This window comes from Oncorhynchus mykiss, chromosome 2, assembly GCF_013265735.2.
Source record: "Oncorhynchus mykiss isolate Arlee chromosome 2, USDA_OmykA_1.1, whole genome shotgun sequence".
NCBI classification, from domain to species: domain Eukaryota; kingdom Metazoa; phylum Chordata; class Actinopteri; order Salmoniformes; family Salmonidae; genus Oncorhynchus; species Oncorhynchus mykiss.
In genome coordinates this window covers 8080446-8103103 of record NC_048566.1, presented here as the reverse complement: position 1 = coordinate 8103103, position 22658 = coordinate 8080446, and the positions used below count along the sequence as shown (strand labels likewise).

At 45.8% G+C, this 22658-nt stretch overlaps 1 protein-coding gene across 3 annotated transcripts in view; it reads left to right on the top strand.

Moving 5' to 3' along the window:
- Positions 1 to 15040, top strand: part of LOC110516569 (serine/threonine-protein phosphatase 6 regulatory ankyrin repeat subunit A) — a 36096-nt gene extending 21056 nt beyond the window's left edge. For 2 of the 3 annotated variants that reach the window (XM_036937047.1, XM_036937038.1), the window contains exons 6-26: positions 763 to 850; positions 4736 to 4878; positions 5101 to 5313; positions 5714 to 5792; positions 7467 to 7581; positions 7839 to 7985; positions 8315 to 8383; positions 8502 to 8642; positions 8850 to 8961; positions 9167 to 9193; positions 9369 to 9443; positions 9987 to 10188; positions 10709 to 10796; positions 11018 to 11135; positions 11294 to 11513; positions 11970 to 12141; positions 12288 to 12433; positions 12544 to 12626; positions 12702 to 12784; positions 12919 to 13010; positions 13266 to 15040. In XM_036937047.1, the coding sequence (XP_036792942.1) occupies positions 763 to 850; positions 4736 to 4878; positions 5101 to 5313; positions 5714 to 5792; positions 7467 to 7581; positions 7839 to 7985; positions 8315 to 8383; positions 8502 to 8642; positions 8850 to 8961; positions 9167 to 9193; positions 9369 to 9443; positions 9987 to 10188; positions 10709 to 10796; positions 11018 to 11135; positions 11294 to 11513; positions 11970 to 12141; positions 12288 to 12433; positions 12544 to 12626; positions 12702 to 12784; positions 12919 to 13010; positions 13266 to 13558 (2706 nt within the window). In that variant the 3' untranslated portion in view covers positions 13559 to 15040. The remainder of the gene's footprint in view (positions 1 to 762; positions 851 to 4735; positions 4879 to 5100; positions 5314 to 5713; positions 5793 to 7466; positions 7582 to 7838; positions 7986 to 8314; positions 8384 to 8501; positions 8643 to 8849; positions 8962 to 9166; positions 9194 to 9368; positions 9444 to 9986; positions 10189 to 10708; positions 10797 to 11017; positions 11136 to 11293; positions 11514 to 11969; positions 12142 to 12287; positions 12434 to 12543; positions 12627 to 12701; positions 12785 to 12918; positions 13011 to 13265) is intronic. The other variant, XM_036937043.1, reaches the window with a different exon arrangement.
- Positions 15041 to 22658: the final 7618 nt, after the last annotated feature.

The following is a 22658-nucleotide window of genomic DNA, read 5'->3' as shown; positions in this document are numbered from 1 at the left end:
GATGACGTGGACCAGCCTGTTTGCAGAATATGCGCAAAACCCATAGGCTAACATAGTTTGGAAAGCAATTGGCTATTGCTTCAAAGAAAAGACTAATCTGTCTTTTAGTTATCAAGATTCTGAACTTTAATTGAGCGAACAGTATTTTTGGCGTCGGCTATATCCCCGGTGAGTGTGCTTATTCACTTTCTTTATCCCTGGGTCAGTGCCACTTGAAAGTCATATTGAACAAGATTCTGCTAATCTCTTTAGTTGTATAAAGTGTAGTAGAATTGCATGATAAAAAATGACTTTTCCCATGAAAAGAAACATATCTGATAAAGCCTAGCCTTACTCCACCACTCGTTGCATTGAACAGACGTTTTTTTGCGAACAGTGATTGAGTTATATTATTAGCCTAAATGATGACTATCCAATTTACTAATCACATTAACAACAATGTCATGATGCATAGAATGCTTTATATATTCATGGTGAAAATTAGCTTCCCCTTAACTTGAGACTCGCGCGCCTATGAGCAATGCAGTTAGGCCTAAACACTAATGTTTTCTTTTGCTAATGTTTCCTCCGTCCGTCTGCTGTCAGTTATGTCGATGACTGTGTACATACAGCACACCAATCACCGACACCGGAAGTCCCATGACCGTCACAGCCCTAGTTGTATGCTTGAGTTTGTTCAAGAGAGGCTTTGATGCCAGATTTGAGCAGATTTTGCTTTAGTTATCCTCAGCCTGTGTTTTGTTTCTCTCCTTTTCCTGTTAGATGGTGAGGCTGCTTCTCTCCAGAGGAGCCAACATTAATGCTTTTGACAAGAAGGACCGCCGAGCAATCCACTGGGCTGCTTACATGGGTAATGAGTTGACCACATCATTTACATTCTGACTAATGTGACGGAGTCCATCCAAATCATCTTGGCTCCTGGACTCTGTCCAGGCATTTCAAGGCTGCGTTGAAACAATGACTGGTAAATGATCCAAGACTAGCTCAGTTAGTCCCCACCGTTGTGACAATGAGTCGTCATAATTCTGCATCAAATGTACGTGATCTTAGGGGCATTGGCAAACACGATGTAAGTAATTTAATTGATGTACCCCTAATTGCACCCGACTACATCTGTTTATCCTACAGCTATTGTATGCAGTAATCATGAGCCCCTATAAACCAGAGTTTCACTGTTAGCACTGAGATAGTGAGCAATAGTAGGAAGCCCAATTTATGCAGCTCACCCTGCACTATCAGCTCCAATGTAAATAGCATGAGTAAGTCTACCTCTGATAAGCATTAAAAACAATCAAGCAAAAAATAAAAATGATAAATAGCCCACATTAACGTATGTAGCCTAAGAAACAAGGTCCATGAAGTCAATAACTTGCTTGTAATAGATGACATTCATGTTCTGACTCTCTGGAACTCACTTCGATAATACCTTTGATACAGTAGTAGCAATACATGGTTATAACATTTACCGAAAAGACAGAAATGCCAACAGAGGTGGTGTTGCAGTCTATATTCAGAACCATATTCCTGTAAATCTTAGAGACAATCTAATGTTAAATACTGTTGAAGTAATATGGCTACAGGTTAATCTGCCTCACCTAAAGCCCATTCTTGTGGGAAGCTGCTATAGACCACCAAGTGCTAACAGTCAGTATCTGGATAATGTATGTGATATCAACAAAGAAGTATATTTTCTGGGTGATTTAAATATTGACTGGCTATCATCAAGCTTGGGGCGACAGGTAGCCTAGTGGTTAGAGCGTTGGACTAGTAACCAAAAGGTTACCCGATTTCCGTCATCATGAAGTGCTTTGAGAGACTAGTCAAGGACCATATCACCTCCACCCTACCTGACACTCTAGACCCACTCCAATTTGTTTACCGCCCCAATAGGTCCACAGACAACGCAATCGCAACCACACTGCCCTAACCATCTGGACAAGAGGAATACCTATGTGAGAATGCTGTTCATCGACTACAGCTCAGCATTTAACACCATAGTACCCTCCAAACTCGTCATCAAGCTCGAGACCCTGGGTCTCGACCCCGCCCTGTGCAACTGGGTACTGGACTTCCTTCCGCCCCCAGGTGGTGAGGGTAGGTAACAACATCTCCACCCCACTGATCCTCAACACTGGGGCGCGAGGGCCCTCGGAGTGTGTTGTCAGGAAAATAACCTCACACTCAACGTCAACAAAACAAAGAAGATGATCATGGATTTCAGGAAACAGCAGATGCAGCACCCCCCAATCCACATCAACAGGACAGTAGTGGAGAGTGTAGTAAGTTTTAAGTTCCTCGGTGTACACATCACGGACAAACTGAATTGGTCCACCCACACAGATAGCGTAGTGAAGAAGGCGCAGCAGCGCCTCTTCAACCTCGGGAGGCTGAAGAAATTTGGCTTGTCACCAAAAGCACTCGCACAATCGCGAGCATCCTATCGGGCTATATCACTGCCTGGTATGGCAACTGCCCCGCTCACAACCGTAAGGCTCCCCAGAGGTGTTGTGCAGACCTCACTACCATCACCGGGGGCAAACTACCTGCCCTCCAAGACACCTACACCACCCGATGACACAGGAAGGCCATAAAGATCATCAAGGACAACAACCACCCGAGCCACTGCTTGTTCACCCCGCTATCATCCAGAAGCCGAGGTCAGTACAGGTGCATCAAAGCAGGGACCGAGAGACCGAAAAACAGCTTCTATCTCAAGGACATCGGACTGTTAAACGACCACCACAAACATTGAGTGGCTGCTACCAACATACTGCATCAACTCCAGCCACTTTAATAATGGAAACATTGATGTAAAAATGTATCACAAGCAACTTTAAACAATGTTTACATACCCTACATTACCCATCTCATATGTATATACTGTACTCTATACCATAATTACAAGCATTTCATAAGTGTCAATGGCTTCTATTGACAATTACATGAAGTTGATGCAAAGAGTCAATATTTGCAGTGTTGACCCTTCTTTTTCAAGACCACTGCAATCCGCCCTGGCATGCTGTCAATTAACTTCTGGGCCACATCCTGACTGATGGCAGCCCATTCTTGCATAATCAATGCTTGGAGTTTGTCAGAATTTGTGGGTTTTTGTTTATCCACCTGCCTCTTGAGGATTGACCACAAGTTCTCAATGGGATTAAGGTCTGGGGGGTTTCCTGGCCATGGACCCAAAATATCAATGTTTTGTTCCCCGAGCCACTTAGTTATCACTTTTGACTTATGGCAAGGTGCCCCATCATCCTGGAAAAGGCATTGTTCGTTACCAAACTATTCCTGGATGGTTGGGAGAAGTTGCTCTTGGAGGATGTGTTGGTAGCATTCTTTATTCATGGCTGTGTTCTTAGGCAAAATTGTGAGTGAGCCCACTCCCTTTGCTGAGAAGCAACCACACACATGAATGGTCTCAGGATGCTTTACTGTTGGCATGACACAGGACTGGTGGTAGCGCTCACCTTGTCTTCTCCGGACAAGCTTTTTTCCGGATGCCCCAAACAATTGGAAAGGGGATTCATCAGAGAAAATTACTTTACCCCAGTCCTCAGCAGTCCTATCCCTGTACCCTTTGCAGAATATCAGTGTATATATAGTATATACCTGATGCTTTTCCAGGAGAGAAGTGTCTTCTTTGCTGCCCTTCTTGGCACCAGGCCATCCTCTGAAAATCTTCGCCTCACTGTGCATGCAGACGCACTCACACCTGCCTGCTGCCATTCCTGAGCAAGCTCTGTACTGGTGGTGCCCCGATCCCGCAGCTGAATCAACTTTAGGAGATTGTCCTGGCGCTTGCTGGACTTTCTTGGGCGCCCTGAAGCCTTTTTGTTACAACAATTGAACCGCTCTCCTTGAAGTTCTTTGATCCAAAAAATGGTTGATTTAGGTGCAATCTTACTGGCAGCAATATCCTTGCCTGTGAAGCCCTTTTTGTGCAATGCAATGATGACGGCACGTGTTTCCTTGCAGGGAACGATGGTTGACAGCGGAAGAACAATGATTCCAAGCACCAGCCTCCTTTTTGAAGCTTCCAGTCTGTTATTCGAACTCAATCATTATGACAGAGTAATCTCCAGCCTTGTCCTCGTCAACACTCACACCTGTGTTAACGAGAGAATCACTGACATGATGTCAGCTGGTCCTTTTATGGCAGGGCTGAAATGCTGTGGAAATGTTTTTGGGGGATTCAGTTAATTTGCATAGCAAAGAGGGACTTTGCAATTAATTGCAATTCATCTGATCACTCTTCATAACATTCTGGAGTATGTGCAAATTGCCATCACACAAACTGAGGCAGCAGACTTGGTGAAAATTAATATTTGTGTCATTTTCAAAACTTTTGGCCACGACTGTACATACACATGGATTTAGTACTGTAGATGTGTAGTAGTGGTGGAGTAGGGGCCTGAGAGCACACAATGTGTTGTGACATCTGAGAATCAAATGTTTGAAAATTGTATAAACTTTGGCAGCAGCTAATGGGGATCCATAATAAATACAAATGTCCTTATCCCAGTGAGTGAATGAATTGGCTGTGTGATCGCCTCACAGCTCAGATGTATGGTCCACCTCTAGTGTGTTATGTCAGAATGATGGACTAAGTATGTTGATAAGATGGTTTCAGTTAAAGGTATTGCTTGTGGTGCTGTGTACCACTGTAAACGCCTCTTTCTCTCTTTTCTCTCTCGCTCTGTCTCACACTCTCTCCCCCCCCCCCCCATAGGGCACATTGAGGTGGTGAAACTGCTGGCCTCTCATGGATCAGAGGTGTCCTGTAAAGACAAGAAGGCCTACACCCCTCTCCACTCTGCAGCCTCCAGCGGCATGATCAGTGTGGTCAAGTACCTCCTGGACCTTGGGGTGGATGTGAGTCAATGCCCGCATTCAACTGTGTAGTCACTATTCAATTACAACTCCACGAAAAGACAGAGCTCTAGTGTGTTGTAGAATGATTTCCTTTGGACCCAGTGTGTCGGGTCAGGGGTTTTTCCTAACCAAGTGACCTGATCAGAAATGTTTTGTTCTATCCCCCCTTCTCTTTACCCACTCTCCTCCCTCTACCCACTCTCATCCCTCTTCTCCCTCCAGATAAATGAGCCCAATGGGTACGGTAACACCCCCCTCCACGTGGCGTGCTACAACGGCCAGGACGTGGTGGTAAATGAGCTGATCGAGTGCGGCGCCAACGTGAACCAGGTGAACGAGAAGGGTTTCGCCCCGCTCCACTTCATGGCCGCCTCGCGCCACGGGGCGCTCTGCCTGGAGCTGCTGGTGGGCAACGGGGCCCACGTCAACATCAAGGTGAGGAGACAGGATGATCAACTGTCTGTACCAAATGACACCCTGTTTCCTATGTAGTGCACTACCATTGACCAGGGCCCACAGAGTATGAAGCCGTGCTGACACTCTTTGCATCCCAAATGGCACCCTATTTCCTTTATAGTGCACTACTTTTGACCAGGGCCCACAGAGTAAGAAGCTGTGATGACAACAGCTGCATCCCAAATGGCACCCTATTTCCTTTATAGTGCACTACTTTGGGTCACTGATGCAGCACACGGCTTAGTAGACTTGGACCAAATACATTCAGATACCAATGGATTCATCTTAACAATACAAACTAAATGCAATAAAGCGCACCTCCACCTGTGGTCAGCAGCACAGACTGCAGTGTGAACCATCTGTCTCTCGCTCTCTGCAGAGTAAAGATGGAAAGACCCCCCTCCACATGACGGCCATCCACGGACGCTTCTCCAGATCTCAAGCCATCATCCAGAATGGTGAGTCTCTGTGAATGCTCTCAACAGAATATACACTGCTCAAAAAAATAAAGGGAACACTAAAATAACACATCCTAGATCTGAATGAATGAAATATTCTTATTAAATACTTCTTTACATAGTTGAATGTGCTGACAACAAAATCACACAAATGATCAATGGAAATCAAATTTATCAACCCATGGAGGTCTGGATTTGGAGTCACACTCAAAATTAAAGTGGAAAACCACACTACAGGCTGATCCAACTTTGATGTAATGTCCTTAAAACAAGTCAAAATGAGGCTCGGTAGTGTGTGTGGCCTCCACGTGCCTGTATGACCTCCCTACAACGCTTGGGCATGCTCCTGATGAGGTGGCGGATGGTCTCCTGAGGGATCTCCTCCCAGACTTGGACTAAAGCATCCGCCAACTCCTGGACAGTCTGTGGTGCAATGGTGGATGGAGCGAGACATGATGTCCCAGATGTGCTCAATTGGATTCAGGTCTGGTGAACGGACGGGCCAGTCCATAGCATCAATGCCTTCCTCTTGCAGGAACTGCTGACACACTCCAGCCACATGAGGGCTAGCATTGTCTTGCATTAGGAGAAACCCAGGGCCAACCGCACCAGCATATGGTCTCACAAGGGGTCCCCCAAGAAATGCCACCCCACACCATGACTGACCCACCGCCAAACCGGTCATGCTGGAGGATGTTGCAGGCAGCAGAACGTTCTCCACGGCATCTCCAGACTCTGTCACGTCTGTCACATGTGCTCAGTGTGAACCTGCTTTCATCTGTGAAGAGCACAGGGCGCCAGTGGCGAATTTGCCAATCTTGGTGTTCTCTGGCAAATGCCAAACGTCCTGCACGGTGTTGGGCTGTAAGCACAACCCCCACCTGTGGACGTCAGGCCCTCATACCACCCTCATGGAGTCTGTTTCTGACCGTTTGAGCAGACACATGCACATTTGTGGCCTGCTGGAGGTCATTTTGCAGGGCTCTGGCAGTGCTCCTCCTGCTCCTCCTTGCACAAAGGCGGAGGTAGCGGTCCTGCTGCTGGGTTGTTGCCCTCCTACGGCCTTCTCCACGTTTCCCGATGTACTGGCCTGTCTCCTGGTAGCGCCTCCATGCTCTGGACACTACGCTGACAGACACAGCAAACCTTCTTGCCACAGCTCGAATGTGCCATCCTGGATGAGCTGCACTACCTGAGCCACTTGTGTGGGTTGTAGACTCCGTCTCATGCTACCACTAGAGTGAAAGCACCGCCAGCATTCAAAAGTGACCAAAACATCAGCCAGGAAGCATAGGAACTGAGAAGTTGTCTGGTCACCACCTGCAGAACCACTCCTTTATTGGGGGTGTCTTCCTAATTGCCTATAATTTCCACCTGTTATCTATTCCATTTGCACAACAGCATGTGAAATGTATTGTCAATCAGTGTTGCTTCCTAAGTGGACAGTTTGATTTCACAGAAGTGTGATTGACTTGGAGTTACATTGTGGTGTTTAAGTGTTCCCTTTGTTTTTTTTGAGCAGTGTATATATGAACCAGTAGGCTCTTCAGCATCTTGTCTTTTGTCTTCAAACCATGATACACTGGCACAGAGCAATGTTACTGCAACGTGGTTGAACATTTAGCTACGTGATGCCTCTAGGGTCAAGTGGTTGATTGTGTGTGTGTGTATTAGGTGCTGAGATCGACTGTGAAGATAAGAATGGAAACACACCCCTGCACATCTCTGCTCGCTACGGCCATGAGTTACTCATCAATACACTCATCACGAACGGTGCTGACACAGCCAAGTAAGAGAACACACAGTTTCCAGCAATACTGCAACATGCATCTGCAATTCTGTCATTGACCGAATTCCCACTTGGAGACTCTCTGCTCAACACATGAAATGGCCTCCATTGTGGTGTGTGGGTGGTTGATAGACTGGGCATTGCAGTATGCAGTAGGGTTTAATGAGGACTGATGTGCTGCTTTTTCTAAACTCAGCTGAATTAACTGGAAGTCGCTCTGAATAAGAGTGCTCAAAATGTATAAAATGTTGTTGCAGACGAGGCGTCCATGGGATGTTCCCCCTCCACCTGGCTGCTCTCAGTGGTTTCTCTGACTGCTGTCGAAAGCTCCTCTCATCAGGCTTTGATATAGACACCCCTGACGACTTTGGAAGAACCTGTTTACATGCTGCAGCAGCTGGAGGGTGAGTGGACTGGTCCAGGCTTTACACCAAGGAATATGTAGTTCATGACCTGGAAAACCATCTCCTCCTGCAGTATCATTTCTGTATAATGTGGCTCCATGTTATGGTGGTATTGACTAAAATGTCTTTATCTTCCTGAAAGAGAAGAGAAACCTGCACACTGCTCTTGCTAGTATCACTGTTTTTATCCTAGCTTTTATTAGCCTTAATAAAAACAGTGATGCTAGCAAGAGCAGTGTACAGGTTTCTCTTTTCTTTCAGGTTCTCTCATTGTTAACATGCACCTGATAGCTCAGAGGGCCTTTCTAAACTTGATATCTTGTTACCAGGAACCTGGACTGTCTGAATCTGCTGCTCAACACAGGGGCAGACTTCAACAGAAAGGACAGCTTCGGAAGGTCTGTCTGTGGCATCAAATAACTTTCATATTTGTTCTTTATGATAATGGGGAATATTGGGATATATTGTTTTGCATCTCCAATCAGCTGTTTCTGTTGACTGTTTGTGTTCTTCTAGGAGTCCTCTGCATTATGCAGCAGCCAACTGTAACTACCAGTGTCTGTTTGCCTTGGTGGGGTCTGGGGCCAGTGTGAACGACCTGGATAAGAGGGGCTGCACCCCGCTCCACTACGCTGCTGCCTCCGATACAGACGGAAAGTACGTCTCACACTCCTCTTACTGTTGTGGTGCCGTGACCTTTCACATTTCACTGTAGTCTGGAGAGTATGTTGAGTGTTTGAATGCACGCTAGTGTTCAATCGGCAGTGTGAAAGCTTGGCCACGTCTCCTTTGGAAAAGTGTCTCTGCTTGATTATCTGTTTGTCTTGATGTTGGTGTAATGATTAGTGAACTCTTGACCTCTAGGTGTCTGGAGTATTTACTGCGAAACGATGCTAACCCAGGGATCCGGGACAATCAGGGCTACAATGCAGTGCATTACGCGTCTGCATACGGACACCGCCTCTGTCTGGAGCTGGTGAGTCAGAACCACAGGATACTAGATGCCCTGCATCCACACCATTTTCACTGCGTCCCAAATGGCTGTGGGGCCCATAGGGCTCTGGTCAAAAGTAGTGCACTATATAGGGAATAGGCTGCCATTTGGGACACAATCATTGATATTCAGTAGGTTTTAAGGTGTGGTTGCATGTTTGTCGTCACTCTTGATGTTCTTTTTCCAGATTGCAAGTGAAACACCTTTAGATGTGGTAAGTGCCAGTTGGTAACTTTTCCTCACACTTGCTTGTTTAAGGTATGGATGCAACACCCCAGTATGTCTGCAGAGGCTGGTCACTGAGATTTACCATGTTACACATGCTACTAGACTAACCTTCCAAGTAAATATGTTACAAGTCTGAACTGGCCGTTCATGTCTTTCCTCAGCTAATGGAAACCTCAGGGACAGACATCCTGAACGACTCTGATGTCAGAGCTCCCATCAGCCCTCTACACCTCGCTGTGAGTAAAGCCTACCTGCTCCTGTAGTGGTCTCCATATGACAAATGGCACCCTATTCCCTATTTAGTACACTACGTTTGACCAGATCCTTATAGGCCCTGATCAAAAGTAGTTCACTACATAGGGAATAGGGTGCTATCTGGGATGCAAGCATGGTGTAGATTTTCCACAGGAAGTTGACTGTCCAGACAGACTCACACACCATATTCCGATCTATTCCTGATTAGTGTAAAATACATATTCTACACAGTGATGATGAGGATGATTTCCTTATTTTGCCATTTGAGTTAATCAACCTCAGAAGAGAAGTAGAGTGTTTGTTTCTCAATCCCACGCTTGGCAGGAACCTCCGATGTTGATGCTGGGCGGGAGCAAAAATGGGCTCCCGATTGAAAGACTCTGGTCTACTTTAGAGGTCTAGCACTGTATTTCTGTTCAGGCGTACCACGGGTCTACTCTAGGACATTGATTATATTAAGAGTGAATATCTATTCAGGCGTACCCCTGGACTTTGCTTGCGACTGTGTTTGTGTTTCTATTCAGGCGTACCACGGTCACCACCATGCTATGGAGGTCCTGGTTCAGTCTCTGCTGGATCTAGACGTGAGGGACAGCCAGGGGCGCACCCCTCTGGACCTGGCTGCCTTTAAAGGCCATGTGGAGTGTGTTGACGTCCTCATCAACCAGGGAGCCTCCATCCTGGTTAAAGACTTCACTCTGAAGAGGACCCCCATCCACGCTGCAGGTAGACATAAGGATATCACATAGAGCTTCTGTAATTAAAAAGTTTTCCTGACCAAGATGGCCATTTGTTTGGTCATGTTGCTAGGACGACGTTACATGGTATAGTGTGAAAATGCCCACTAGACACTGATCTAAGGTCATTTTTTTGTCATGCTCTCCACTAATTATTGAGGATCTAGGGAGGGTAAGCTGATCCTAGATCAGTGCACAGGGCAGACTTCTATCCAGAGCCAGGCACACCGCTAACAGGTGACAGGCTTCGATGGCCTACGCACCAAAATTCTTTATTATATGCTGTGTTAACATCATGAGGATGTCATCTACCAACACCACTGTTCTAGAAATCTGTCTGTTCATGTGAAGGTTATAGTCGTCCAGCAATCTGCTCATATCCTCTCTGTTCATCCTTTAGCTACCAACGGTCAATCATCTCATTCTTATATCCTCTTGTTGATCCTCCTCTAGCTACCAATGGTCAATCATCTGACATTCTTATATCCTCTCTGTTTATCTTCCTCTAGCAACCAACGGTCATTCGGAGTGTTTGCGTTTATTGATTGGAAATGCTGACCTCCAGAGTGCAGTGGATGTTCAAGATGGGAATGGACAGTAAGTCAATTGGGTTTTGGATACAATTCCTGAAAAAAATAGATTTTGAAACTGGGTTTGCATCCCAAATGACAACCTATACCCTACTTGGTACAGTACTTTAAACCAAAGTCCTATGGGCTCAGGTCAAGAGTAGTGTACCATATAGGGAATAGGTTGCCATTTGGGACTCAGCCTGGTTATTACCAGTTTGTAATATGACCTGTTGTCTTGTGTATCAGAACCCCTCTGATGCTGTCGGTGCTGAGCGGACACACAGACTGTGTGTACTCGCTGCTCAACAAGGGAGCCAGCGTAGAAGCCAAAGACAAGTGGGGCAGAACAGCTCTACACAGAGGGGTGAGGAGGAGAGTTGTACACACTCACACAGAAAGAGAGGGGGAGGCTTGTTCTGATCTTGGGATGGGGCCATTGAACTACTAGGGATTGCTATGATTCCTTATTATATAATTGATTATGATTTAATCAATTCCATTCTTGTCTCGCCACCCTACCAGGCGGTGACTGGTCATGAGGAGTGTGTGGAGGCCCTGCTGCAGCACAGCGCCAGCTTCCTAGTTCGGGACTGTAAGGGGCGGACCCCTGTTCACCTGGCGGCGGCGTCTGGACACATCGGGGTGCTGGGGGGGCTCCTACATGCAGCCCAGTCAGTGGAGACCCTTCCCGTCATCACAGACAACCAAGGCTACACGCCACTACACTGGGCCTGCTACAACGGTACTAACTGGACTGAAGCTCTATTCTGATTCCCTCTCCAACACTGTAAACATGTCCCTGAATTAGGCAGGCCTTACAACGATACTAACTGGACTGGAGCTCTATTCTCTTCTCCAAGAAGTGTGCACTCATTCACTCCCTCTTGTGGATTGAAAAGCATTAGATTGGTCTTGATGGAGCAATGTGGGGCAATGAACAAGACTACAACACTGTGTGAGAAGTAGGGTTATGACTCTCAGTGGTGGAGCTTACATTGAAAGGACTTTGTCAGGGATTGACATAGTATATGTTGTAGCTAAAACGTTTTTGTTGTGACTTCACCATTGTCAGATCCTTGGCTTTCTGAGGGTATTGTTGTGGTCTACAGTGACGTCATCTTTCTGCTGTATGTAATGTTTCCCGCTAGAGCAACGTATTGATTCATTTAATTTAGAATTAAAAGTAATCTTCCACTAGGCCATGACACGTGTGTCGAGGTGCTGCTGGAACAGGAGGTTTTCCACAAGACCGAGGGCAACTCCTTCAGCCCCCTCCACTGTGCTGTGATCAACGACAACGAGGGGGCTGCAGAGATGTTGATTGACACTCTGGGGCCGGCCATTGTCAACGCCACTGACACCAAGAACCGGTAACTACAGCACATGACAACGTTCTTTTCTTCTGGAGAATAATGTTGTGAAAACGACCTCTGGGGTTGGATGAGGGATTGTAGAAACTAATACTTGATAATAACACTCCTACTCCATATCAATGAAAACAGTTTCCTCTCTCCAGGACCCCCCTGCATGCGGCAGCCTTCACGGACCACGTGGAGTGTCTTCAGCTGCTGCTAGGTCACAATGCCCAGGTCAACTCCCCCGACGCCTCCGGGAAGACCTCCCTCATGATGGCTGCTGAGAACGGACAAACCAACGCTGTCGGTATGCAGTCCCCTCTCCTCCGCTTTGCCTCGCCAGACGGCTTAAGTTCAACAATTTGAATAAGTAGCTTAATTTCCTAATGTAATTCCTTTTATGTTTCTCTGTCTCAGAGCTGTTGGTGAGCAGTGCCAAAGCAGAGCTCACCCTGCAGGATGCAGTCAAGAACACTGCTCTTCATCTGGCCTGCAGTAAGGTGAGCAACCCCACATGAAGAGGATGTTCTCTCTGGTTTGAATTTTGTCTGACATGTTTGACTCTGTTTTTAAAGGGGCATGAAACCAGTGCCTTGTTGATATTGGAGAAGATTACAGACAGGAACCTCATCAACTCGACTAACGCAGCCTTACAGACGTACGTATGGTTCAGCTGCATTAATTGGGCCATAGGGTCCTTGGTCAGAAGAAGTGCACTATATAGGGAATAGTCTGGCATTTGGGAGGTATCCTCATTTTCTGCTGGCTAATCTGATGGTACTTTCCCCTCAGGCCGTTACACGTTGCAGCCAGAAATGGTCTGACCGTGGTGGTGCAAGAGCTGCTAGCGAAGGGTGCTAGCGTGCTCGCAGTCGATGAGAATGGTAAGATCTGTAAGGCTAACACCATTTTCTTTGGGACTTTTCTTCTCAATGTGTCCACAAATGTTTCTCTCTAATCCACTGCTTGGAAAGTTCTGGGACACTAAAGTCCATGGAGAATAAGAGCACCTCCCAGCTTCCCACTTGTCTTAACACCAGGCTAGGAGATGCCAAGTTATTTCATGTTTTTCACCAAAACTGTTGTAGTAAACAGTGATGCTCCTGAAGTTATCCTCTGTGGTTGTTTGTACCCCTCAGGTTACACGCCTGCCTTGGCCTGCGCACCCAACAAAGACGTGGCGGACTGCCTGGCGCTGATCCTGGCCACCATGATGCCCGTGTCCCCCTGCACCCCGGCACCCAGCCTGACCTTCAGTGCCATTAACCACTACACCACCAGCCCCTCCAAGAGTGTTACCTTCGACAGCCTGCCTGTGCTGCGCAGCGAACACAGCTCCTACTGCAGCTTCAACAACATCGGACACCGCGGCCACGACGAAGGCTTCTACAAGGATGAGGAACTCAACGACTCAGACTCGGAGACGTACTGAGAGTGGTGGTGGTCGCTGCCCAGGAAGAAGGGAGGCAAGTGCAGGCGGATGGACAGCGAAGTGGGGCAGAGGCCACAAACAAATACACACACCGTGTCTTAAATCACCATAGCCAGCTTTGGGAGGGCACGAGCCAAGACAGTCCGCACAGGAGCCTTAAGAGTCCCGCAAATAGAGAAAAGTAGGAGGTGCAACAGGCTGGCTGGCCCACACTCATTCTCTCGTACCACCAGGTTCCCTTCCAGCAGATACTGGACTTCAGAGGAACTGCTGCTGCTATACCCCATCTTTACCTTTACCCACAAAGGTCCTAAACGGTAGAAACTGTCTGGCAAACCTTATGATGGCAATAACCTGTAGTCCAAGGGGATAGTAGCACTTCACTGAGAACAAAACAGACAGGGACCAAAAGATGTGGAAGAAGCCTTTTTAAAACGTGTTTTTACTAGAAATTGGGCTGAGAAAAAACATAAGGAGTGATGTTTCATGAGAGTGATTGTCATGTTTATCCGCACACTAAGACAGTCAGAACGCACCTAGCCTCTTGTCTGTAATCCATGTGGGAGGAGGGGAAATCATACATTTTATATGAACACATTTTAATAAAATCATTTATGTCTTAAGCTCTGTGGGAAACAACAAATTGTAGTATTTGCTCTCATGAGTAATTTCAAAGATTAAATGGAACCCTATTCCCTATACTGAATAGTACACTACTGTTGAACAGGGCCCATAGGGTTCTGGTCAAAAGCAGTGCACTCTAAAGGAAACAGGGTGCCATTTGGGATGTAGTTTTGCATACCGGTATGTGAGCAACAGGACTTTTTTAAATTGAGAAATATTACATGTGTTATTAAACCTACCTGTCCTTTGCCCTCTAGAAAGTAAATTATTCATTCATGTATTCTTTCTTGTGATATTTGTCATTTTGTGCCTTCGTTAGTTACTGAGGGGAGGTTAGGAGAGTAAGGGCAGCTGTATGAGCGAAAACAATGATGCACACTAAGTACTACAACGTTTGTGAAAAGCACTGATACTATTCCGAGGCATGTGAGGTGGAAAACATGTCTCCCTTGGAGAGGAGAAACACTGTACACCAATGGTAGGACAGCAGCATTTAGATTTTCTTCTGTTGGAAAATAAATATCTTATTTGTCTTTGATCTTATAATCAATGTTTTTGACAGGTTTTGCTTGCTTTAACTTCAAAAAATGAAACCACTCAATCCTTTTATGTGATTGCTTGTTCAAATCCCCATTTGTCTCTTTTTGAAGATCATTTTAACTGGAAATATGTACAATACATTTGCTATGTTCATCAAATCAGGAACAGGAGGTTCACAGGTTGTTGTTTCCTTATCTATCTTCTAAAAGGATGAAACTAGCATGTACATATGAAATAGTGACAATTTGAAACTTCCATGAATTATTTCACTATCTGAAGATTGCTGTATATTTTATGAGTAATAAAATAAATGAGTTATGTTATTTAATAATGAACTATGGTTTCTGTTTTGTGACAACCGCAGTATAAGTCCATTTCTAGGTATCAGGCAATGACTGGTGCCAATAACCCAAAAGAAAGGCTACAAGGAACAAGAATGGTCTCTTATTGGCAAAGTGATGAATTGGCCTAACGGTGTGGGTTATGTATTTTATTTTGCATTGCGTCCTCAACATTGCAATAATAGCCTACATTTATTTAAAACTGGCAGGATTTCCATGGGTGAGCTTTCAACCCAAATCTGTACAGCATTGTTAGTCTCGTGCTGTAGGAGCGTTCATTTTTGCAACGACATGGAGAAGAAAGTGTTCAACGTAGGCATGTTATTTTTTAATTCTCAATTATATTACTGTGGATTAAATGTTTAATATCAAACTACAAAGTCTATGGCCGGGGAGTCTTGACAGTTGGTTAAAGGTACGTTAGAATCTGCTGTGGGTCAAGGGTTATAACACCAGCCTCATATTTACGTCGTAAATTGCACGCTATTCCCTATGTAGGCTAGTGCACTACTTATTAAAAGGACGCTGCCACAACTGAAGGTCTGCTAGTTGAATTATTTTTATTTGCCCTGCACACGAAGAGACAACACACATTATGTTAACTCTTGGCTCAGTCCTAGCTCTCAGGCAAAAGAACAATAAGGGGGTAAGGAAATACATATAACCCGCGATGGCCCAAACCAAAATGCTAATTAGCATCAAAGTAGACATGCAAAACTACAAATCCCTGCAAGCTCCTAAACTTCATCTCTAGCTGACACCTTTGCTAACAGGTTTTGTATCTATTTAAAACTTGCACTTAACAGTCCAGAGTTGTCCATTTTTAAAGAAATGCAGCCAATTTATTCATTACATTTAGCTAACATAGTTAAGAGATTCTTACTTTTGCTTCCATCAGCATGATTGTAATGACATTTGTAGTTCTTTATAACCACATTAGCAGCTAATTAGCATTTCATGTTGGGTAAATACAGGCAAATATATTGATAAGTCACCTTGACCTAGAGATTTACACAGATATCAAACTGTCACACCAGGGTAAGCCTACCTGAACCACAGCCCTTATTTTAAGTGTTTCTAAAAATCCCCTGTGAAAATGGAATGGTGGAAAAACAATTGGAACCATTTCACTGTTTGACCGCTAGGTTTTATGGGTATTATGACTCATACTGTGGTACTCTATAGGGCTCTGGACAAAATAAGTGCTGTCTTTCAGGAATCAGTGGGAATGACCTCACCCTCATGGACCTGGATAACCCCATCAATGACAGTGATGTTGTTAAGGAAGTCAGGTAAGTGATGTACCTTAATGACTGGTTACAGGATCACATAGGCCTACAAATACAGATTCTGTAGTAGGTCAAAGATCACCACCTATGGAGAGGTAGGCCCAGAGCCATGTATTTGGAAAGTTGGGACGTTCAAATATCTGCATTATGTTGCATTTACATCAATATGTATACATTACACGACACAGTATAATCAAACATATCCATATGAGAGCTGGCTCCCCATGGGCAATATTGACATTTTTAACAATGCTATGTAACTGAACATTATTTAATAATTGACATATTTTAAAAGAAAGGCTCAAAGGCGCTAACATGGAGTCCTGCCTAAAAGTTGGCAGAATTCTCTAAATATATGACTCTGGATAGGCCGAGTCATCTCAGAGTATTGGAACCATAGAATTTGAGTGAATCTATTCAAATTCTAGAATGATTCATTTTACTTCTATGATTCGAATTCTATAATTGGAACACATCCTCACACTCACATTATAGCATGTTATAGTGACCTTAGATAGATTCCTTTTTCTGTATCTAGACACAGATCAGAGAGGCTGAGAGACAGACCAAGTTGGAAGAGGCTGTTCTAGAGACAGATATCCCAACTCTGTCACTAGAAGCTGATGGAGAGATTGAGATGCAGGAGGCTAATCTGAAGACAGATGGCACGTCTCAGTCATAGAAGGTTGAAGGAGAGAGTGAGTTGGACGAGGCCATTGTCATCCCATCTCAGTCACAGGAGGTTGAAGGAGAGCGTGAGTTGGACGATGCTGTTGCCACACCATCTCAGTCACAGGAGGTATGATGCATTGCGTTTTAATTACGCAGTGAAGATTAAAATGCCAAATTAATTTCCCAAGCTTTAGCTTATAAATATCTTCTAATCTAGGAGGCCAAAGGAGAGAGTGAGTTAAATCAGGTTGATCTGAAGACAGCCACATCAACTCTGACACTGGAGGTCGAAGGAGAGAGTGAGTTGAATCAGGTTGATCTGAAGACAGCCACATCAACTCTGACACTGGAGGTCGAAGGAGAGAGTGAGTTGAATCAGGTTGATCTGAAGACAGCCACATCAACTCTGACACTGGAGGTCGAAGGAGAGAGTGAGTTGAATCAGGTTGATCTGAAGACAGCCACATCAACTCTGACACTGGAGGTCGAAGGAGAGAGTGTGATGCAGGAGAGTGATGATGTAGAAACAGCCGGGCCATCTCAATCCCAGGAGACTGAACGAGTGGCAAAGGTAAATGCTTCCAGATAACAGTGTGTGTGTGTGTGTGTGTACATGTCTGTTTGTGCACGCAGACAGTAGTTCGTAAACAGACATTGTGTTAACACTGCATGGCGAATTTGATTCAATTCCAGCCTAACTCTGCTTTCTGTCTTCCCCATCAGGCTGCAGTGGTGACCTTCACTACCATGACCCGCAAGGCTGCAGCCTCCCAGGCCAGCCTCACCCTCAGCAGGGGAAAGAGAAGCTACCCAGACCTACACACCTTTGTGCAGGACATGAAGGATGAGTAAGTTGCTCTTTGGCTTCCCCATGCATTTTTTATTTATTTCACTTTTATTTAACCAGGTAGGCTAGTTGAGAACAAGTTCTCATTTACAACTGCGACCTGGCCAAGATAGAGCAAAGCAGTCTGACACAGACAACAACACAGTTACACATGGAATAAACAATAAACATGCCAATAACACAATAAACAAGTCAATGACACAGGAAAAAAAGAAAGTCTATATACAGTGTGTGCAAACGGCATGAGGAGGTAGGCAAAAAAATAGGCCATAGTAGCAAAGATTTACAATTTAGCAGATTAACACTGGAGTGATAAATGAGCAGATGATGATTTGCAAGTAGAGATACTGGTGTGCAAAAGAGCAGAAAAGTAAATAAACCACTGCTTTAATTGACTAGCTTGAGTAAACACATGGTGCAGCAGTGCAGCTCCGTTAACAAACTAACTCTGTATGGTCTTTTAACATTTCAGATGAGCAGAGATGAGTTTAGTGCTAGGTGCATGGATATTACAAATTGGGTGATGGAGTCTACATCCACTGTGGTCGTTCCCGCCCTTGACCTCACCATGCAGATCAGGCTCTCTGATTCGTCAAGCTCTTCTGGATCAGGAAGTAATGAGGCTAGAGAAGTGACCTCTCTTGGCCGCAGCGTCAGATTCAGCTTTCGTGGTGGACCCAGTAGACGCATCAGTTCAAGAACTACTTGCAGCACACAAACTCCCACGCCTTTCCCCTCCTCTCACAGGTACCTACCCCTATCCCCTCCTCTCACAGGTACCTACCCCTATCCCCTCCTCTCACAGGTACCTACCCCTATCCCCTCCTCTCACAGGTACTTACCCCTATCCCCTCCTCTCACAGGTACCTACCCCTATCCCCTCCTCTCACAGGTACCTACCCCTATCCCCTCTCATAGGTACTTACCCCTATCCCCTCCTCTCACAGGTACTTATCCCTATCCCCTCCTCTCATAGGTACCTACCCCTATCCCCTCCTCTAATAGGTACCTACCCCTATCCCCTCCTCTCATAGGTACCTACCCCTATCCCCTCCTCTCATAGGTACCAACTCCTATCCCCTCCTCTCATAGGTACCAACTCCTATCCCCCCTCTCACAGGTACCTACCCACCCCTCATCCCCTCCTACAGGTACCTACTCCTATCCCCTCCTCTCACGGGTACCTACCCCTATCCCCTCCTCTCACGGGTACCTACCCCTATCCCCTCCTCTCACGGGTACCTACCCCTATCCCCTCCTGTAGGTCTTTCTAAAAACATTATTCCCATGTCCCTTGTTATTAGTACAAATATCCATTCCAGATCCACTTAGTGAGAAATACTACACAACCACTCTAAAAAGGTTAATATTTGGTCGTGAGTGTCATTTGAGATGGTTCACAATGCTTCCTTTGAATAACAATAACAAGGTTGAGTGTGTGTCCCAAATTCCTGGATCATGTTTTTTATTTTGTTACCATGTACTATTTCATTTCTGTTGTGCATTCTGCAGGTCCATGACCTCTTTGCTGAGTGATGACGAAGAGCGATATGTCTCCTCAACTGAGGGTGGTGATAGAGAGATGAGACACAGAACTCAGTGGTGCCCGAGTGGGGTCTGTGTCTCATCTCTCTATCACCACCCTCGGCACCACTGAGTTCTGTGTTTGGAATCTCTGAGGATTCTGTCTTCAACATGGTCCAGAGAGGCCAGTCGCAGAGTGACATCGTACTGTCATCCAGTTGGAGTAGACGGGAGAAATACAGACCTGTCAAAATACCAACGGACACCAGGTTTATGATGGGTATTGTAGAGTTGGTAATGAACCTCCTCAACTCCAGATTGGCTGAGCTAATGCAAAGTTTGTCAGGGAACTCTAGGTCCGCTGTCTGGTAGTATCTCAGCAAGTCAGCAGTTTGCCCAAGAAATGCTAAGCATGGTGTCTGCTAAGATGTATTCCCATGCCACAGAGCATATTGCGCACGGCCAAAAGTCTCATCCAAGTAAATTTCTGTCCGACAACAGAGTTGTGGATCTTGTACTTGAGGTTTTTGGGATAACAGGATTTTTGGATAGCAGGAGCCCGTCAAGGCCAGAGTGCCTGCTCCTACAACTCAGCTAGTGGAGCAATAGATATGAGAGCTCTTGCTGGGGACTTGGTCAGACAGGTGTCTGTCAAACTCAGACCCTTTGTCTCTGAGAGTCAACTCTCCACCATGTCCATGACAGATCTGTCATCATCTATTTCTGACTCCACCTTGAAGCAGTTGTGTTGTGGCGCTGCTGTTGCAACTGTCTGCCAATCAATCAAAATGGAGCTTGAGAACCAGAGACCAACCGACCTGTCAGCCAGAGACCTACTATCGTCTCTGGTAGAGACCTTTGAGGACATGGATATCTCTGACATCCCCCAGGGCCCATTGGCCATTTTGGAGGAGGCTGCTATGATAAAGCACCCAGAGATCTCCACCTCAACATTACAGGTCTCTGCTTCTCGACTCATCTCTCGCCTCCTCTAACATGGTCACTGAGAGCATTATCTTCAACAGCCCACGCCCATCAGAGGAGAATGTGAGTATTCAGAATGTGCTCCCTGTTGATAAAGTTGACATCCTCCATGGTCAACCAGTGGAGGGGTATATCGTCAAAGCTGAGCAATGCATCACTCAGGTCATTCAGGATGCAGCTGTGACATATACTGGCGTGCTGGATGAAACTGACACTTGTGGGAAACTGTCGGAAGTTCTGTCTATCTGTGTTTCCGCTGAGAATATTGAGGAGGCATCTTCTGATCTATTTGGTGGAATTATTTCCGACCTGCATAAGGTATCTCAGGTCAATAAGGCCTCCATGCGTACGAAATCCGGTCGCAAAATGTTCTGGGTGGAAGTGAGTTCAGGTTCCCAGAAGATTTATACCAAAACCCTGGACAAACTGAGGAAGCTTTTCACCCCTCACCTTCTGAGGGAAAAATTATCCAAATCGAGCTCTATGACATTGGACTACTTGTAACTGAGACCACTGTGGAGGTATCTCCTGTACAGAAGACGGACAGTAATACCTCTTAAAATGTCCTCAGCCCACCAGCTCACCCTCGACACCTGCACTAAAGGGGTCAGCAAAAAGGTATTCTCGGTGCGGAGGGTGGAGACTTCAACCAGAAGATGGACTCAATTTCGAAATTGGAGAGCCTCAGCCGAGATTGCCAAGCTCACGCGATCTCGTAGTGCAGCCAGCAGAACCTCTAACATTTCCATCCAGAGCTTTCACAGTGCTGAGTTCCAAGCTACGGCCAAACAGATTGTGCGTGAGGCCATTATCAGAGCTGCTAGCGAAGCCAACTGTTCTTTGCCACAGAGCATGCCTAGCAGCACCTTCTCACACCATGTGGTTTCTACAACTGAAGATATAGTGAATATGATCATGCAAGACCTTGAAAGTCTATCCCAGTACATAGAGGAGGACGCAGACTCCTTCCCACTAGGAGAGAAAAAGCTGCAGTCCCAGCTCAATCCCAGAGTTGTCTTTGACACCTTATTGGATGCTGCTCAAACCATGTACCACAGAGTAAAGGTTAGACCATGTCAGTCACCATAGCCAAAGATGTGCTGGACTCCACCCCTGTGGAGACACTCAGATGCTCAAAGTCCCCTGACACTGCTCTTGTTAAGGACAGGAGCCGCCCTCCGTCTGTGAGAAGTCATTTTCAAAAGTCAGTTTGACTAAAAGGTCTAAAGCCCTTGTGTCTTCGAGTGGCTCCTCCACAGACCACCATGTAATTGACACATGCAGTGAGGATGTCACTCTGCCCCCCAGGAGTATGTCGGTTGTGAGCGACACCAGTTTGAAGAGAACCTCTCCTCTCCATGGTAGTGGATTGAGTGCAAGTTGTGAACCTCTTGTGGCCCTACAAGACAGAACAGTGGCAGTCAGCCAAGAAGGCTTTAGCAAAACTGCAAAGGATTGGCCAACTGAGAGTTCATCTGTTGGGCAGAATGCAAGTGAGGAGTGTTTGATAGCCACTAACATGTTAGACTCTCTACTGGAGAGCCTTGACCTGTTGCCTGACATGAGTGCTGCCAATGAGATCACAAGGACAGAATGCCATACCTCTAACGCAATGGACAAGACAGGTTCACAGTCAGCGCTTGTGAGTCAACAAGAAATAAACATATCTGACACCAGTCTCATAGTGAAAACTATAATGGACACATTGAAGACAGACAACCCAGAGATGACTTCAGCAGAAGAAAATCTGGATAGACTCCTGTCAATTGAAGCCCTTCAAGATGCGTCTGGCAACCTGATCAAAGGTACATGGTCTCATTCAGGATAAGCCGCCAGCTTCAATCCACGACTGGCCACAGAAGCCTCTCTCAACCAGCTCTGCCAAAGCCAGCACTGAGGAAGCTGTCAAAGGACGATGCGTCAGAGCTCGTTTACAGCTTTGCCCAGACTTCTGTTAGCAGACTCCTGGGGCAGTGTGTGGTTAGGCCTATGCCACCCACCCCTGACAGGGTTTTGGATCAGGTCATCAAGTTGATGACAGACATGGTGATGGACAGCCTGACTGATCTGTCCAAGTCTGCAATGGAGGATGGTAAGTGAAAGTACCTCTTCATCTGCATAGGACTTCATTGTAACATGATGCTCATTACATTGCGTTTTATGATGTAAACTTCACTGGTTGTGTCCAAAATGGCACCTTCCATGTTTAGTGCACTACTTTTGACCCTATGGGCCCTGTTCAAAAGTAGTGCACTATAAATGGAAGAGAATGGCTTTTG